This window comes from Fimicolochytrium jonesii (genome assembly GCF_025526975.1).
Source record: "Fimicolochytrium jonesii strain JEL569 chromosome Unknown EV422scaffold_3, whole genome shotgun sequence".
NCBI classification, from domain to species: domain Eukaryota; kingdom Fungi; phylum Chytridiomycota; class Chytridiomycetes; order Spizellomycetales; family Powellomycetaceae; genus Fimicolochytrium; species Fimicolochytrium jonesii.
Genome location: NW_026515670.1, coordinates 1,512,433 through 1,531,168, shown reverse-complemented (window position 1 = coordinate 1,531,168; position 18,736 = coordinate 1,512,433). Strand labels below are relative to the sequence as shown.

General features: G+C 54.0%; 2 protein-coding genes across 2 annotated transcripts; both read right to left on the bottom strand.

Moving 5' to 3' along the window:
• Positions 1–95: 95 nt before the first annotated feature.
• On the bottom strand, positions 96–13,464 carry EV422DRAFT_503966 (dynein heavy chain and region D6 of dynein motor-domain-containing protein; the record flags this gene model as incomplete). The annotated part of the gene is made up of 14 exons (XM_053068393.1): positions 96–143; positions 203–612; positions 688–805; positions 880–1,566; positions 1,649–2,186; positions 2,277–2,944; positions 3,027–8,291; positions 8,368–10,978; positions 11,069–11,247; positions 11,316–12,603; positions 12,668–12,710; positions 12,785–12,998; positions 13,080–13,211; positions 13,282–13,464. The coding sequence occupies 14 exons, from the start codon at positions 13,462–13,464 to the stop codon at positions 96–98; spliced, it is 12,384 nt and encodes a 4,127-aa protein (XP_052928943.1).
• Positions 13,465–14,014: 550 nt separating this feature from the next.
• Positions 14,015–17,001, bottom strand: EV422DRAFT_251681 (uncharacterized protein). Its single transcript, XM_053065742.1, has one exon. The coding sequence runs from the start codon at positions 16,678–16,680 to the stop codon at positions 14,437–14,439; it is 2,244 nt and encodes a 747-aa protein (XP_052928942.1). The 5' UTR covers positions 16,681–17,001; the 3' UTR covers positions 14,015–14,436.
• Between the last annotated feature and the right edge of the window lie 1,735 nt (positions 17,002–18,736).

Genomic DNA, 18,736 nt, shown 5'->3' with positions numbered 1-18,736 from the left:
TCATACACTCTAGTATGCACAAATACAGAGAACCATGTGGTATATACAAACGTCCCCAAAAAGAGCTGCCCAAAATGTCATAGTGCCGCTTTGTCTTAGGCATCCGACAGTTGTAGCTGCAAATAGGGGAAAGATTGCACAGACTGATGAGCAATTGAAGAATAGCGAGCTCACATGTCAAACGCAGCAATCAACTACTTACCACCATCGCAACCCCCTTGATAACCCAATCCCTCGCCGGCCGATCAGTCGGCAAAAACATATTAAGCACAAAATTCGTCGAATGCCCCGTCGTACTCAACGTCCCCCTCCGCATACTCGTCTTGTAGATGGGACACTCATACCCCCCTTCTCTCATCGCCTGCAGCTGCGGGTCGTCCTGGTTCATCGGCGTTATGAGGATCACTGGCATTGCGTCGGTGAGTTGTTTCGGATATTGCTCGCCCAAAAGGTTGGTGGACCGGTCCCACCGCGCCCCTTCGATGTAGAGACCGCGGATGTAGACACCGTCTTCGGGGGGCGAGGTGGGGAGCGTGTCGGTGAGGACGGTGAAGCACATGGTGAGAAGGTCGATGGGAATGGAGTATTTGCGGGCGTAGTTTTGGAGTGTGCCTTTGGGTGGGTGTGGGAGTGGGACCGTGAGTGAGGGCGGAATACGGTTGCGAGGCGATGAGCCAGAACACTTACCGGTGAGGAAGGATTGGGTAAAGAAGAAGCCGGATATCCAAAACACTGTGGGTGTGCCTTTGTCAATCCAGTCTTGGAAGAACTTCAGCCGAGCGAGGAAGTCCGTCACATAGCCTCCCTGGAAACGTGATGCCCATCGAACAGTCAGTCCCTGCGAATGCAAACAAAAAAGCGTTGCATAGAGCTTCTTACCAAAGGCTTCAATGAAGGATAACTCTTCCCAGCCCACATCTCCGGAATCTTTCCCAACGTCAAACTCGTTGCCACCTCCTCCAACTCCTTATTCATAACCACCAACCCTTTTACCGCCTTGATCACGCTCTGCAGACTCTCCCTCACAATCTTCAGCAACCGATTGAACCTTACAAGCTCCTGCACCAACACTGTATTCATGCTCTCCTCGTATTTCACCGGATACGCCTTTTGGACGGCAGGAACGTCGAAATCGGGAGGCAGTGTATCCAGTATTCCTCCCGCAATCTCGCTCAACATCTCGTCCTTCGATTTGCCCCCCTTCGACGCCTCACCCCCGCTCCGCGCCTGTGTCAGTAGCACTGACGCGATCAGCAGATTCGTCTCGGCTAAATCCTTCGCAATGTCCGCGTTTTCGTGCATCCCAAACACCTCCGGGTGCGCTGCTATCGGCATGCTCTTGATGTGGTGGAGATACGACTCATGGGATCCTTTTGGAGGCGCGAAGTATATTCCGGAGGTGGAGAGCCGGTGGTCGTCGTTGAGGATCGAGGGCGTGTAGTAGATGGAGAGGATGGACATGAGCGTGCGACGGTCGCGGTCGTCGGTGACTCGCCCGCCGTAGTTACATTCGCCGGCAAGGTATACAAGGGCCTTCCAGGGGGTTTCCTCGTAGTCGTTCAAGAACTGGGGACGATAACCGACAGATTAGTGGAATGTTCTCCGGGGATTAGAGGCGTGGTTCGCCCTGAACGTTGAGGGCCCTTACCTTCTGCAACTGCCTTGTACTAATCCTCAAATCACTCTCATTGAACTCATACGGGATATTCCACCCAAGCGGTCCAAAGTTCCTCCGTTCCTGCACAAGCGCGTGGAAGAAGCACAGCCCAAACAGCAATTTCTCCCACACACCCTCCGCGCTCTTCTTCACACCCTTGAAGAACGCCTCATCACTAATCGGGTCGCTCGTGTAACTTCTCAGCAGGTTCGCGCGCACCCCGGCAGGCGGCTCATTGGTCATCTTGACCCCGTTCTGCAGTAATGTGACGGGGAACCGGTCCGACGGGTAGGATGTCAGCCACAAGCGGAAATCTTGGTGGGTGGTTTCGGGAACGAGTTCTTCGCACATTTTTTCGAGTGTGGGGAGCCAGGAGACTGCGAGGTGGCAGTTTTGGAGTACGACCCACGTGCCGGTGCGCACGCCGGCCCGCAACATGGAAGCGGCGACGGGCCCTTGGCCTTGGCCGAGGGAGATGGCGGTGAGTTTTGAGCCGCTGAAGCCTTTTGCTTCGGCAAATTTGAGGAGACTGGAGGACGCGAAGAAACGAGATGGTTAGCATGCATCACAAACCACGTTGATGTTGAGACTTTTCGGATAACTTGCACATTCAACTTACCCAGCCATCGGATCCGCCCCGGGCGACAAGATAAAGATCAACGGCGCACAATGATTCGAGTCCGCATAACTCGCGGTCAAATCAAACTGCGGCGGTTCAATAAACTTCTGCCCCATCTGTCCCCTTACAAACTCCATGATCCCCAACACCACACGATCCGGCCTCAGGATCCTCAACACCACAAGTTTCTGGAACGCGCTCAACCGCTGGTCCCACCCACCGGGGTACGGTTCCTTATGCGGGTCCGCGGCGTCGTATATGTCCTTCCAGCTCGTCACCTGCTCTCTCACCGAGTTGCTGAACCCCTTGAATGACTCAAACGCCGACAACCGCACCATATCCGCCCAACTCTTATCGCTTAGCCACTCTGCCGCCGGGTTGGCAGGCAGTTCCTTATCGATCCCGACCCCGCCCGTGAGGAAGAACATCCACTCGTCAGTGTCGATCTCCCCCCGCCCGCGCATCAGTCCGACGCAGAGGAGGAAGGAGAAGAGGAGCTTATCGCGCTTGAAAAGCGACCGGCAGACGTTGCAGTAGAGAGCGTAGGTGAAGTGGGAACGGAGGCTGTCGAGGCGGAGGGAGAGGTTGTCGGATTTTTCAGATTCGGAGATGGATTGGAGGAAGATGTTGATGAACCAGGCAAGGGAGTATTGGTACATTGGCTCAATCTATGGAGGTTCTTTGGTTAGCAATGTTCTCGTTCAAAGTATGATAGCAGAAAATATGTTCGCAGAGGTTCTTTGAACTTACATTGGCCAATTCGGCAATGACGAAGAACAGCACCGACGAGTGCGTCGCAATCGGCTTATACCCCTGCCTGGTCAAATCAATCTGTTTCTCCGTCTCCTCCGCAATAGTCTGCTTCTGCGCAATGTCATCCGAAAGCACTTTCGAGCTCGTCAGGGCGTTGATCGCCGACTCGTCCTCCAGCAAGCTGCCCTGTGAGTTACTCAAAATTGCCAAGATGGTATCCTCAATCTCCTTCAGCTGCTTCTTATTGTTCGCGCTGGAGATCACCAGCCGGTTCTTCTCCTCCTCCAGCTCCGGTCGCTCCTTCGCCGCCACAATTCCTAACAGTTGGTCCTCCAGACCTTCGGGAGTAATCATGAAATTGACTATAGTGACTTTTGTCGACAGTTCGGGCAAGTAGTGTGGGTTCCGCAACTTGGTAGTGATGTAAAACCGGAAATCGGGCGAGTACTCGATAACAGCCTCCCCGAGCCGCAAACACATGACTCCGCTCTGCTTGAAGATCTGTTTGGTCAGCAGCGGTTCCAGCACCGAGTCAACTTCTTCCGCGATATTCTCGAGCAACACGGGCGTGCCGAACTGGATCGCATTCTCGAGCGTCCGCACGTAGTCGCTGTCGGAGAGCTTGATGACCGCTAACCGGTTGTTTTTCTCCATGTTCTTGATCCATTTGTTCGCCTGGCCCTGCGGGTCAATGAACAAGGGCCAGCGACGTGTCTTTGCTGCGATAATCCCGTTGTCGCCTGAGAAGGCATCGTTGGGAAGACCCGCTAAACTCCACGCCCGCAGCTGGATTGGGTCACCCAGCGTCGTGGCGAGACTGAAGGTTGTTGAGCACGGAATCCCGCTCGCCACGCAGGTTACATTCCAGTCGCCGAGACACATTTGCCGGTACGCGGACGTGAAGGCGCCCAGGTAGGCAATCACGGCCGACGCGAGGAGGACGTCCCCGGTGAGATTGCTGTACACCGCGGAGAGGCTGTGCGCTGCCTCTGTCCAGCGGTCCTTTTCCCCGCCCAGCCCGCTGATGAGCTGCTCGGCACGCACGAGCTTCTTACCGGTGAGGTCGACCTGGCTTTCCAGGTCCGCTTTTTTGTGCGTCATCTCTTTGAAATTGCTTTCTAGTGCCGCCATCTTGTCCTCGACTTCTTTGAGTTCGGCTTGCTTTTGCCGTAAGGTGGCCATCTCCACCGCTAGTTCCCCTTCGGCTTTGGCCAATGCCTCTTTTTTCGGCCCGACTACTTTTGCCACCACGTCGTACTTGTCCAGCGCTCGTACCCATCGGCACAGACCCTCAGCAGCCCCTGACGAGTTTTTGACGACGTTAGGATCGAAATCGGGGTTGGGGATGTAGATCTTTCGGATTTTTTCCATGATCTTTGGGTCAATGTTGTCCTTATCATATGACCTCAAAGACTGCAAGAAATGCGAGTCACTCAACATCTTCTGCGCCGGGCCCCAGTAGTCCTCCACCATCTTGCCGCTACCCCCCGGGTCCTTGATACGTGCGGGCTTGATCCCCTTCATGATGCAGATAGCTTCCATCACCAGCTTCACGCCTCCCGGCGGGTTCTTCATACTCTTCACCACGGTGATGTCCTGTGGCTTCAGCGTATCCAATGCCTCCAGAGCGCTTTCGAGCGCGGGGATAGCCTCCGCGAGATCAGCCTCGCAATCATCCTTGATGGCTTTGGCCTCCCCGGCCTTGAGGTTTGCCGCCGCCTCGTCGACTTTCACCACCGATCGCTTCTTCTCGACTTCGACGCTCTCACGCTCGATTACGATTAGCAGCGCGTCGGTTTCTTTTTGCGTTTGCACCAGCTGCGGTTGCAGGTCGTTGAGCTCCTTTTGCATCGTGCCTACTTGGCTCGACGCGCTTGCAAGCTGCTCGAGTCCCGTCACGTATCGCCCCTTGAGCTGGTTGATTTCTTTCCGCTTGACTTCCAGCAGCGTTTTGTACGTCTGGATGAGCTCAAGATAGCTGGTCGGGGTGACGTAGTTGTGTCTCCTGAGACCCTCATAGTATTTCTGCGAAAGGTCCCTTGTCCCCGTATGGAAGGCCTTGCACATTTTGACAACGGCCGGGCGCACCTCGGGCGTCAGCTCGACATCCTCCAAGAACTTGAGCGCAACAATTTCCAAGGCATCCTCAGGCCACGCCTGGAACCAATCGATGGTGCAGCAGTTGACCAGCGACGGAAACATGCGCAAACGATTGCGGAACGCATCCCCAATTGGCGACATGCACAGCACGATATGCAGATTCTCCTTGCACCGCGCGATGAATTGGCTGTACAGCGCCGCCGGCGACGCGTCCATCTTGGGGTTATCTTTTACTAACACCGTGCGCACTTGCTCGATCACAGCGGCTTTCTCATCACTCGGAAAGATGTTGGGCACTTCTCCGGCGTTGAGCATGTTGTTGATGTCCTCAAGGAAAGATTCGAGCTGTAGCTGGGTGTCGCTGAAGAGGAAGACGGAAGGTACACCTTTGCCTCCTGCTGTGATGAGGATCTTTTTGAGATCCTCGCGCCACTCGTTCATCCCGTACGATTTGGAGATCTCGACTTGGAAGAGCTGGTATTCGGCCATGTACGCCGCGAGCTTGGTTAAGCTTTGCCGACCGCTTCCACCCACGCCGACAAGCAGCGCGTGCCCCGCCGGCTGCTTCAGGATACGAGCGATGCGCGAGACATGCTCTATGGCGAAGCGGAAGATGACGAGGTTCATAGGCGCTTTGGTGATCTGGTTATACTCATCCAGTCGGCCTTTGATGACGTCTGAGATTTTGGCCACGTCCATCACTTCCTCGTAGAAACGAACGGCAGCGTCGGGCTGTGTGTAATCTCCAAACATGAGCGAGCGCATATCGTCATCCTCCACTTTCCCGTCCTTGTTGGCATCAAGATGCTGGAACAGATCTTCGAATCGTGATCCGAAGTGGCGGGAAGTCAGATCCTTTACCGTCGTAAAGAACCAGGACCGGTCTGCGTCGTCCACTAAACGGTCGTAAAAGACTCGATAGACCTCGTGGCACCACAATCGGATCATCTTCGGGGGCTCCGGGAACCTTTCGGGGGTTGCGAGGAGCAGCCCCTGCACGACTCTTGAAAAGTCTCGCAAATTGAAAACGTAGTGCGATTTTGCAGGCGTCGGTAATAAACTGGCGATAGCGGTGTTGTAGAGCTCCAGCGTCGAGCTGATCAGTTTGTCCTTCAGCGCCGCCACACCAGGCGCAAACCCGTTGCTCGTCAAGTGCCAATCGACGATGGTCGCAAAGATCTGCTTCATAGTGGCTTCCTCGAACGTCGTGATGCCAATCGTGTTGAAGTGTCGCAGGAACCGGCTGGTGACTGCGTTGCGACCGCCGCCCGGTGGACCCATCGCCGCAATGAACTGGATGTCGACCAATTGCATGGCCGAGGTGTCTTTGAGATCGTACCAGGTTCCAATGTCCATCCACTGACGCAGCAACTCAATAGGGGGTTGAGCGCCATACTTTTCGCGGGCAGGCATGTTGAGGTCGTCGACGAAGATGACACACTTCTGACCATGGGGAGGCCCGAAGACACCTCGTCGGCGTTTGTCGAGTTTGCTCAAGATGATATCCTGCACCTGATTCGCGCTCGTTTGCGCCGAAAAGTTGATGAAGACCGGAGTGTACTCCTTTCCTAGGCCTGAAAGCAGCTTGTTGTTCACGTATACTGTCTTTCCCGTCCCTGTGGGCCCGACGAACAGCACCTGCTTGCCATGCGTGACGAAGAGGTCGAGCAGGTAGCTGTATCGCGTTGTGTCGACCGTCGGCACCGTGATGGAGTTGAACTTGCTTTTCGGCGCAATCTCAAATTTGCCGATAGTGTCCGTCCATAGCTTCCATGCCCCACCAAACTTTCGGTCTTTCTCGAAAACATAATCGTAGATGCTTCCACCCAAGGGGATCGGCTTGTCGATCTTGACGTTGCGAGGCGTCGGCCGCGCTTGATCGTTGCCCTCCATGATCTGACGGAAGAACAGGTCGAATTTCTTGCGAGAATCTCCATCGATACTGCCCCCCAACGCCCAGACAGCGGAAAAGAGGAACACACAATGCAACCATAGTCCCGCGATGTTGGGTGGGATGATCTCCGCGATGGGCTTCTGTTCCGTTCCAAACTCGTCGATCTGGCACGAGATAAGATTCATCAACGTGACCGCCAAGTTGATGTAGCTGACGGACACAAACTCCTTGCATTCCTTGCGGACGAATTCCAAGCATGGCGGGACCATCCAATCGAACAAAGATTCCAGCAACAGCTTCTGCTCTGGCCCCATAGACGATGGCAGCGTTGCCAGCCACGATAGCATCAGCGGCCGCCAACCGAGGGCGTCGGGCTCCATGTATATCATACCGCACCGCGACACAGTAGCCGGTGATGCAACCGCGAGATCCGCCACCTCGAACTGCATACTCATTGTCGACGACATGGTCATGATTTCACCGCTTGTCAGACACAGTTTCTTGTTATCGTCAAGCACCGTGTTCATGTTCTCAATCCAAATGGCGTCGACTGGGCCGTCGAAGATGATCCAGCGTCTCTCCGCTGTGCCTTGTTGAGCGAACGCTCTGAATGTGGTGGCAAGAACCCCATCCGTCCATTCGTGGGTTACAGCGTCGAATTGTCCATACAGCTGTCCCATTGTGATGGATTTTGGATTGATGACGCGATATTCCACCTTTTTCTCACCGAGGCCTTTCGCGGCCATATCGTTCAGCGCGGCCGCTAAGACTCGGTAAGCGGTTGTCTTCCCCGACCATGGTTGCCCAACAATCATATATCCATGTCGAATGCACATCATCTCGTACGTCTGGATGATCTTTTCTAACGCACTGTCGACAGACTGGAGGTTCATCTTCGCCATATTGCCTGTTATGGCCGCCATCAGATGGCGGTAATCAGGGGTCGGCAGCTCGACGCGCGGGAATAGATCCGCACTGATAGCCTTGAACAGCGGGATGTCTTGCGTCAAGAATTTGGGCAAGTTCACATCGTTGATGGACCTCAACATAATGATATGCTCGTTTTCGCCCGGGTAACGCAGTTTGAGGTTGCCTGCCGCCGTGAGAACGGCTTTCACGGCTCTCATACCGTAGTCATAATGGTCTTGCGAAGAAAGCTGCTCTGAGCAAAGCTTGTAAGTGGCGACGATTTTGCGCGCCAGCGTCCGGGCTTCAACGAATCCGTACGAGTACAAGGAGATCTCGGCAATGAGAGCGTAATCGGGAACCTATTCATCAAAATGAAATGAGTCCACTGCTTCCACTGAACAATTCACAGTCTCAAAAGTCCCCTAGAATATATACCATCATAGCGACAGGCCGGAACAAAGCTTTCAAATTGTCCGGCAACTCGGAACGACCAGCGTATCCGGGGTTCATAGTGATGAAAACTGAGCAGCCCACGTTCAGCGAGATGGTTGTTCCTTCAAAGACAAACTTCTCCAATTTTGCGACGACCGCTCGCTGGATGGTGAGAATCTGCTGTGCTACTACGGACAACACCTCCAGATCAATACGGTTGAACTCGTCGAAACAAGCCCATGCACCTGACGAAGCCAATCCTTTGAAGAATTTCCCCATCGCAATGTAATCGAGTCCGTCGGAGCAATTGAAAACCACACAGGCTTTTGCTATAGCCTTTGCCAGGTCCTTTACCGATTCTGTCTTGCCCGTTCCGGCAGGTCCCTCCGGCGCACCTCCAAGATTCAGATCCAGCGCACCGATGAGCGTTCGGTAACAACGGTCGGTTAGGGGCGTGATGACTAAACGAGGTGAGTTTCCGAGGTACTCATGTCCGTACTTCAAAGTCGCATTGATCATCCGCACTTGCACATCGTCATGCTCCCAATAGTAACGGAGTTGAGACAGCCACCCGAAGTCGTTCTCCTGACTAACCTCCTGGCCCTCGAGCTCACCAACAACATCGCGGGCATGCACGTCAATGACCACCAACGCTGAAAGAGTCATACGTGCCATAGGACTCAAGTCTCCACGTACAAGTGCGACGGTCTCTTCCAGCTGCTTGGTGCAGAGCTCCTTGTAGGCCTTGAGACCAGCGACACCGCCTTCGCGAATCGCTTCGGTGACTTCCTTTGTCCAGAAGATTTGACTGACGCAGATCACTACCTGACCCGGCCACTCCAAGACCCATTTGGACCGGGGGGTTTCTTGATATGCTTTTAAGGCGTTGCTGACTTGCTGATGCACCGACGCCTGCATGACCTTCTCCACCTGCAGCAGCCATTTCTCAACGGCGCCTTTCGCAAGTGCTGGTTCGATAACGTCCTTCAAACGCACACGCTCTCCCTCGCTGGAGCACATGGCGATGATGCGAGTGTTATCTTGGAACGTTAGGCTTGCAATGCCCTCGAAACACTTTTTCAGGTGAGGCTGCACTCGAAGTGGATCCTTTGTCTCGGCCAGGATCTCCAGAAGCTCGTCGTTCGACAGGAAGAAGAATCGAGGGAAAAATAGCCGCTTCTTCTCCAGATAATCGTTCAATCCTTTCTGAATGTCCTCTAACAGCACATTGCTTTCGTTGAGCCGGGCGAGCATTCCGGGGATATTCGCGACCGACAAGATTTTCGGATTCTCAGCAGTGTTGGCCATGATCTCGCGCCACGTTTTGTCGACTATGCGGAACTTCTTCCCTTCCGTCGGCATGGCGGCCATGATATCTTCGCTCGTGAAGATGGGCTCAAGGTAGAGCCACGTTGCTTGCACTTTCAGCCATGAGTCGATGATTTCCTGAATGGTCACGAGAGTGGTCTCCCACGTCTTGACCTCCTCTTCGATGGGCTTGACAAACGGAGAGCCACGCATCGTCTGTACTTTCACGATCTGGTCATCCAACAACGCCTGCACTTCTTCCAGCGACGAGAGGATCCGCGTTCCAGTGTCTTTGTACTCGATGCAATTGAAAACGAGCGGTTCCCACTCGTCGCGCATCTTCGTAAGTGTCTTTTGCAACGAAAACTCCTTGGAAGCAGCGTCCGATATTGTTTCGAATTGCGGCAAATGAGCTTCCAGGTTCATTTCCAGAACTTTGGTCAAACTCGTCGATTCGTCTGGCCGGATCGACTGCCCCACAATGGCACCCATAGCTTCCCAATGCCTCTCGCGTAAGCCCGGGTTCCGCAAAACGTTGATGAGAGGTAAGTGAGCTTTGAACCTGTCGAGACGGTTCTTGACGCTCTCGGCAACCTTCCGCGGCACGGGCGCCTCCGAGAACGTCTTTGTGAGCTTGAACATAATACGAAACATAGATTGCACGCTCTCCTCCAGCGCTTCCGCGTTGAGCTCCCTGAATGCGCCGTTCATCCATCGGGAGTGCTCGGTCTGGAAAGATGATGCCGTTTCCCATAGCTGCTTGTATGGCGCAAGCAGATCCACCGTTTGCTGCAGTTTCCCAAACGCGGTCTTATCCCACTCGAGCAGCTCTTCTTCCACGTTAATCCGCCGCGCCGTATCATCCAAGTCCTTCAGCTTCGCTTCCAGAGTTTTGATACGCTTTAGGTACTCTGGCAACTCTGCCATGATGCCGTAATCTTGGAACTTCGTTACGGCCTCAAAGCATTCCTCCAACTCATCGTTCGTCGACCCAATCTTAGTCTTAAGGTCTTCCTGCGCTTTTCCCTTCTTCTGCAGCATGCGCTTCTTGCTCAGCTCAAATATCGGGATGATCCGGCCCGGCCACGTGAACGTCACCCCGTTCAGCTTGATGTCCTCCTCGCTCATCAATGCGTAGGTGAGGAGGAAGTCTAACCGCTTCTTGCCCCGCGTGATCTCGTCTCGCAGCGCTACTACGTCTTTTGTGCGCGCATTGTCGACATATTTCATGAGCTCCACCAGCTCTTCTGTATCGGCGGGAGCTTTCATGGCCTTTGCCGATATCTTCTCGTACGATTCGCATATGCTGTTGGGGAAGCGAAGGTGACGTTAGCGGACAGTTGTTTTGGCCTATTTGTGAATTGTGAATGAACGATGGCAGTCTCGAACAGCATACCCAAGATTTAGCTTTCTGTTCATGTCAGCCACTTGGTCTACGAGCTTTTGGACGAGCAGCTGAGCTTTTGCCGTGAGCTCCGTTTTTAGGACGTCACACTCCAGATAGATCATGCTGAAGCGAACGATGGATGGGGACGCCGATATCTCTTCAATGAGCTTATTGAGCTTCTTGATTTCCTATGATCGCCAGAACTCATAAGACATTCGGTGACTGTGGTTACAAACGCAGGATCAGGCAAACCCACCACTTCGTACTCGTCCAAATCGTGTTTCTCTCTCAAGAAATCCTCAATTCGTTTCTCCGCTTTCGTGGTCAACAAGGTCTTATACTTGTCGTAACTCAGCAAGTGCTTCTGCGACGCTATCGTGTTCTTTGCTACGATGCTTCTCACATATCTTCCTTCGGCAATGCGATCGTCTTCCAAACTCATTGCGGGTAGGTACAGCGACTCGCCCGTCAGACTCGTAAACAGCTTCGTCTCCACGCGCGGGAGGTCCCGCGCCGCCGCGACCATGTCTTCCAATATCGAGACGATCAAAGTTTCCAGCTCCGCCAGCGGAGGGTCGAACCGGATCTGCGCGCCGGCGATGACCAGCCTGACGTTGAACACCGAGACCTCGGAGGACGCCGTCGCGAACTGTGTGAAGAAGTTTTCAAAATCGTCCAGGGAGGCGTATAGCAGCGACCACAGCTGGTTCGACATGAGCGCGCAGACGGATTTGAAGAAATTGTCCAAGCGGCGAAACCCGACGTCCGAGTCCGTGCAGGCCGTCGCGATGGTGTACCATTGTTCTTTGGTGGTGAAGAAGGCGTTGGCGACGGTGGGGATCCATTCGTTCAGCATTTTGGTGCGGAAGGCTTGACATTGCGCTTTCAATATGGACTGGAAATCTTCCATGGATATCGGCAGCATCGACGGCGAGAAGACGCTCATGTCGACCAATCTGCTGTGCTTGAATTGGTCAAACACCTCCAGAACGCTCAGCATAACCGGGTTGGTGATGAAAAGGTTGTCGCTGAGCGAACCCTTGGCAGCAATATATTCCTCATGCCACGGAACGGGCGCCCTAGCGACCCGCGGGGTATATCGAGTCAAGAACGGAGGGATGCATAGTCGATCCTGTTCAGTGGGGTCGAGCAAGATATAATCAATGATGCTGCGCTTCAGCGCTAGGGTGTAGTCGTCATTGATCTCTTTAAGCACGCCGGCTTTGGTTTTCGACAACGAGTCGGCTTGGAGGAGCTGTGGCGGTACCACCCGCTGCACCGCTTCCAGCACAGATTTCTCCATCGGCGCCGTTGCTGTCGCTGGGATGCCTTTCGTCACATAGTACCAATAGCGGTGCTCGCCGGTCAGTTGTTTCGACAAGTTTTCTGAGTCACGGTCGTATGGGTCCAAGGAGGGCGGTGGAAGCTGAAGCGGGATCCCGCTGTCCTCGATGGGTGGGTATTCCGCAGAGATCCGCGATTTCGGTGATAATGGACGGCTATGTATTTCTGTTATGCCCGTGTTCCACTCGCAGCTGACGGTCCTAGTTTGCTAGCCATTGTCAGTTATCCACGTTCCCTCCTCGGAGCCGAGAAATACACACATACCTCCTACTAGACTTTGGTCGCTTAACCGATCCGCTATCACCCGCTGCATCAGCCAGCAACTCATCAGACACCCTCCGCGTAAACACTTTTCGAAATCACACCACACCCGCAGCTCACCTCGATCCCCAGCTCTCTTCACAGGCAATGGCGGTATAGAAGGCATCTGTTTTATGCTCAGATTCATAGCTCCCGGGCTGTAGTTGTTCCCGATGGAATCCGACACGCACCGGGCGAATTTCTCTTCTTTGAAAGGCGCCGCGCGGGTCCAAGAATAGTATTTCAGAAGTGGGGGAAGGTTGGCTGTGTCGATATCGATGGATGGTTCGGCTTTCTATGCGAAACGGGCCAGATTAGCATGAACTTTGGTCGGCAGAGGCACGGTGGTTGAAGGATGTACCGCACGCATACCCACCTGTGGTGCGGGATCTATGTAAGAGTCCTGCAGGAGGGAGTCATCACGGCCAAGTAGTTTTCCCTTTGCAGTCGGTGGCTTCCGCGCTTCCACAAGCACGCCGATGAGCTGTGCAAAATTCAGTTTCATTTCCTGCATATGGTGGAATCTGTCGGTTAGTCCCAATGAATAAGGAGATAAGGAAGGGGCCGAATGATTCAACCTTGGGTCCAGCACCTGCTTCCTTCGCAGCGCCACTCCCGCTATTGGTTGCCGCCTCGACAATATCCATCGCATCGTCCTTTGCATTTCGCGGGATTGAGGGATCGTCTTCTGGTGCCGACGAGGACTGGGTGGTCGGCGCCCCGGCCACGAGGCCTCCACCGCGGAGTTGTGGCGCCTCCATAGGGTCTTCTTGTATAAGGCGGCGGACCGCAGACTTTGCAGGGCCTGCGTCGTTGATACGTTTATGACTTCGTAGTCTCCGCTGGATTCAGGGAAAGAGAGTGCTATCAATATTCGAGTCTCCTTTGGATTTTAGGCCTCCCATGCAGAAGGAGAACAAATCGACGCGTTTTGGCCCAAAGTGGCGTAGCTCGTACGATGTCGGACTTACAAATGGCAAAGGAAGAGAGGTATGTTTTCAGATATTCATTCTGAGATGCCTCGTGTTTAGATCGTCAGTTTTGCGCAAGGTTCGGGTGTCCACTTTCTGCTGTTAGCACTGTCAAAAGACTAACTCCGCTATCACGTAATCATCCGACGCTTGGGCGCCTGTCAATTCTGCTTTAAATTCACTTGCACTTCGGAAGCCTGACGGGTTGAGTGGTGAAGCTCATCGGGGATGGGTGGGATAGGAGGAAGGGAATTGAGGAATTGGCTGTGTCCGTGAAACGAGTGGCGGGTGTGTGTGTGTGCCTGTTGTCCTCTGAAAAGCCATTGGACTCCGCACCGCCCAGAATGAGCTTGAGAACCGCAAACGGAAACAGAAAGCAGATGCTGATCAAGGAGCGGCAGACGGAGCTTGATAGGGCAAGCGGACTCTTTGGAGAATGCGCAGCAGCAGCAGCAGCGGTTGGCTTTCAGTAATAGATAATAGAGAAAACGTTTAATATGCCACGGTTTTCAAAGATAATACGAGTCTCTTCTTGATAAACCGTTGTATATGGGGGAACATGGAGGTCTGACGAGTTAGTAGGGTTCACGCATTAATGATGTCCCAGATCATGGGGTATACAAATGAACCACTCGGCACTTTCGGGCCAGCCTACATCGTACCGAGGGGGGATATATATGGAGCAACTATTTAAAGGATGTGGGTGTCTATCACGGTATATGGAACATCTACGCCAGAACGAACGATCCTGATGTTTCTCGTCTATGCGGCATCCTCGCCTTCGTTCACACTGGTCTTCCTCTCAATCGCCCTATCCTTCGTCTCTACCAAACCGAAATGCCTGTGCCCGTCCCTCCACCCGAAACCAAACTGGTACCTAGCCGCGTCCCCCGGGTCGTCGAATCCTGTGGCCCCCGCTTTGGGTTTCTCATGGACTTCTCCGTTTCCGGGCGTGGGATGAGAATCGGATGTCGTCGCGTTGAGGGCTTCCGACAAACACGCCAAGGTATGAGACCCCGCGTTCCCACTCAACGCAAGCTTGCGAAGGAGTTGCGCGGCGAGGAAGAGGATCGCAGCGAGAGCGACGTGCCACACGCGCACGGCGCCGACTTCATCTGTAGCCGAGAAGTCCCGGCAGCTGATGGTGGCGAGATCATGCGCGGCGGTGCTGCTGCCGGAGTTCTGGGCGGCCTGCCGCAGGGCGGTGCGGTACAGAATGAACGGGGTGAAATCGCCCGCGCGGTCGAGAAGCTGCCGAATGCCTTCGGCGCGTTTGCGCAGTTTCGTTCTCCATGTGTCTTCCGAGTCTTGTAGCGCCAGCGAGGACGAGGCTCCGGGGTTGTTGGCCAGATCTTCGACGGCGGACCAGTCCTGTTCGTACTGGATCTGAGTAAACAACGCGTCTTTCTTCTCCACTATGAGCCCATCCTTGAACGGCGCGTCCCAGTGTTCGCCGCTTTGTAACTTGAACCCTCTGACAGCAACCAAGTTCGCCACGACGGCAACTTTATAATCTTTCTCAAACGACCAATCATACGAGTAGATGATGCCCACTAACGTCTCGTTCCCGACCTTGGCGCGCGCAAACACCGAGAAGAACTGCGGTGGCACCAACGCGTCCTTGCCGACGGGTGGCATGTTCTTCGCAATGTGGGTCATGTTGGCCTGCAGGAGGTCGAACGTCCAATCCTGCATCGTCCCGCCGAAACGTGTAACGACGTCCTCGTAAACATCCTGCATTTCCACCGTCGCGTTCACGTCCCGCTGGACGTACCAGAAATCGTCATGGCGAGGGTTAGCGACAAACAAGCTCCCGACGGCCGTAGAGACATTGAAAGGGAAGGCGTACAACGCGTTTGAATGATGCACCCCTCCGCAATAGCGCATCAGCTGGAGGTCACTCCCGCTTGCTTGGATGATTTCTGACTGCCTGAGGGCCCAACTTCTCCGCCGACAGGCTCCTTGCACGAGTTGAAAGTGTCCGCCAACTGGTGTGTCTTGCCCGCGTTGAGTGAGGTTAGCGATGGTCGCGAGTGGGAGTCTGCCTGAAATTCTAGCGTCGGGAGTCGCGTTGGGCCGCAACCAGAAACCAGACAACGAGTCCACAGCCCAATCCGAGACCTCGTTCTTGATAATAGCGTCCGAGAGTAGGCGGCAGGAAGTAAGGCTTCGGTTGACGGGAGTCACGGTGGCTAGCTGTGAGCAGTCATAATAGGGTTCGCCGAAATCGACTTGAACGGATTCGTGCATGACGCGCGGGGTGACGCGGGTTGAGATGCCCCGGAGGCTCAATAGGAGGGAGAGCGGCGTGCTGCGAGTGTTGTTAGATCCGACGCGCATAGCATCCGTGGCGAGCCCGGCGAGCGTTTCCCTCTCGACCGTTTGATACAGCTCATCCAGCGGGACGTTGAGGCTGCACAACGAGTAGCTGATCTCAAACATCTTCGGTAGCACGACTTGCGAGAGCGTGGCGACGATGGTGCCGAAAAGCGCCAGCACGGCGAACTGCGTTCGTGGACCCCATGTACCGTCGGACCGGCAGCTGAGAAGTCGAAGTTTGCACAGATCGCGAATGAGGCCCAACAGGACGCCCGGTGAGTTGGAGGTTTCGAGGAAAAGACCATGACTGCTTCGATAAATTTGGGCAGGCGCTGATGCTACGTGACCATGGACCACCTCCGGTCTTTTGAGAGACGCACCGGATGACTCCGACTGGCTGTCCACCAGCTTGTCCTCTTTCTCGGCAACATGACGCACTTGTACTCCGGCAGGGTCAACCTTGGCAGAGGTCGGAGCAATGGGTGCCGGTGGAAGAGTGGCCAAATTCTGTTGCTGTTGTTGAGCAGAGTTGAAGCGAGCCCAAAGCACGCACGAATGCAGCCATAAGGCGAAAGGCGGAATGATAGCGGCGAGAGAAGCGACCATGATGGTGGTCGAGACTTGGCGGAAGGTCCCCACATTTTCTCTGACGATAGGCTGCAGGAGGAAGCCTTGGACGTACAACATGGCCGGGAGTGTATGTGACTGACCTGCTCTCCCGCGGCGTGGGCAACTTTCCAGGGGCGAGCAGCGACGCAATGTGGTCTACATATATCCTCAGGCTTCCGAATGTCCCGACTGGGAGACATGGACCTTCTCTTTCGATCACTGTCTAACAGTAAAAGTCTAGAAATTAACGTTTGGATCCGTTGTGCTACGACACTGCGATCCATCATCCAAGTCCAAAGCCACAGTCCACAAGAACTTTGAAAGTCAAATTTTGCCAGTGATGCACGGATCTTTCGGTAACGTATGTATGTGGATTTGACAGTCCGAGAGTCTCGCTGCTATAGCTGGCAGCCTGGCACTGCCTGGCAGTGAGTTCTGCGATGTCCAGGCGTCCCTTTGAACGGGTTGATCAGATGGGAACGTGATTACCGAAAAGAAGTCGAATCAGTCAATCCATCATGAAGGACTCAAGTAAAAGCCTGCCTTCAAGGACAGGGAGGCTCCGCTCCTCCGTGGAACTACTTACTACTAGTAGTATGTACATAGTAGCTACAGTAGTAGATATGTACAGTACCTCCGAGTCGGCTTCCAAGTTTCGTCAACTTTCTTTTTACGTTCGAAAGCCGCAACGGACGTCCGCCGAGCGTTGTCCGATGTACAGTTACTAGTACAGTGCCATTACGGTACGCCGTACGACTCGTGCCCTTCTACAAATTTGACATACAATTTTATCGTTAGGTCAATTCGACGTTGAACAAAATATGTTGAAGCCTGGGCTGCCTATTGTGGGCGTGGCTGGAAGGTCAGGGAAAGAACCACGGTTGGGTGCCCAGTCTATCGATTCAAGATTGTGGATATCTTATGGTTGGCTGGCATGTGGGTTGACTCCCGGTTGAGCCGGGAGCCTGACTGATGATGAAGGTCAGGCTTGGATGTAGGAGACAGGCACCATGATGTCCCCACACTCCCATGTTGCATGAGGCCTTTCGTGCCCTCCACATTTTGGCACGGTGTCTGCCGATGTCGAACATCCTCCCTCCCACTTTGCTCCCTCCTCTTGCCCTGCATGGCGGCGTCCACCACGTCCCCCTACCATTTGGGCCCAGCGACGCCAGGAAGGTACATGTAGAGAGAAATGTCCTCCTGATCAATCCCCACCGTGGGTTTGCTAGGGAGAAGCTTCAGGTCGGTGGTATCAGAGTTTGTTGGGTTCGCCTTCCTTTTCCCGTGCTTGGAGATTCATGCAGCAGGAGGCTGTCCCTTCTTATTGGCAAACGCTTTTCCAATTCCTTCTTTCTGTTCCCTCCCCGCGAAAAAGACACGACTGACAGCCAGCAGCCCCACCAAGCTTTTTGGCCTGTTTCTCACTCAACCTCGTCCAGACAATGTCATCAGCCAACTTCCATAGAGACCCTGCCCACATAAACACTCAGGCACGTGCCACCTCCCGTATGGTTGAGAACGGTGTCTTTGATGCTAGAAACTGTACCATGCGAGAGCACAAACATACCGATTACCTTACCTCATTGATACCGTACGAACTTCCGGCCGTTTCGGACGGCAGTGTGCGACAAGAAATCAACTCGGTACTTGCGGATATCCAGCCAGACGAATGTGTCCGTACTTTCCTTCTTACGATGCTCTCTCTGAGTTTGGAGGGAGTCAATCGCCACGCCATTGCTATGATCTGGACCGGGGTTGGAGGAAATGAATGGCAAGTCATTCCTTAAGAACCTCATGGGCAAAGCCTTCGGAGAAAAGCTTCATCGCGAGCCCTTGGCGACATTCTTAACCGCTGAAAGACCATCAGCGGATAGACCAAATCCGGATCTGATGGATGTGCGGTCGGTACGCAGTTTGTTCACAAGTGAACCCCAAGCAGGAAAGAAAATCAATACAGGGTTCGTCAAGTTTCTAACCGGCAGAGATCCGGTTCGTATACGCACTCTGCATAGCTCCACATACATCGAGTATGTCCCGCGGTTCCTTGTCACACTCCTATGCAATGCCATCCCCAAGATGGAAGGCGGAGATGATGACATCCGTGGTATCTGGCGGCGTCTCAAGATCATCC

Coding starts and splice junctions, on each gene's coding strand:
- EV422DRAFT_251681 (XM_053065742.1), bottom strand. CDS start 16,680: ATGTTGTACGTCCAAGGCTTCCTCCTGCAGCCTATCGTCAGAGAAAAT.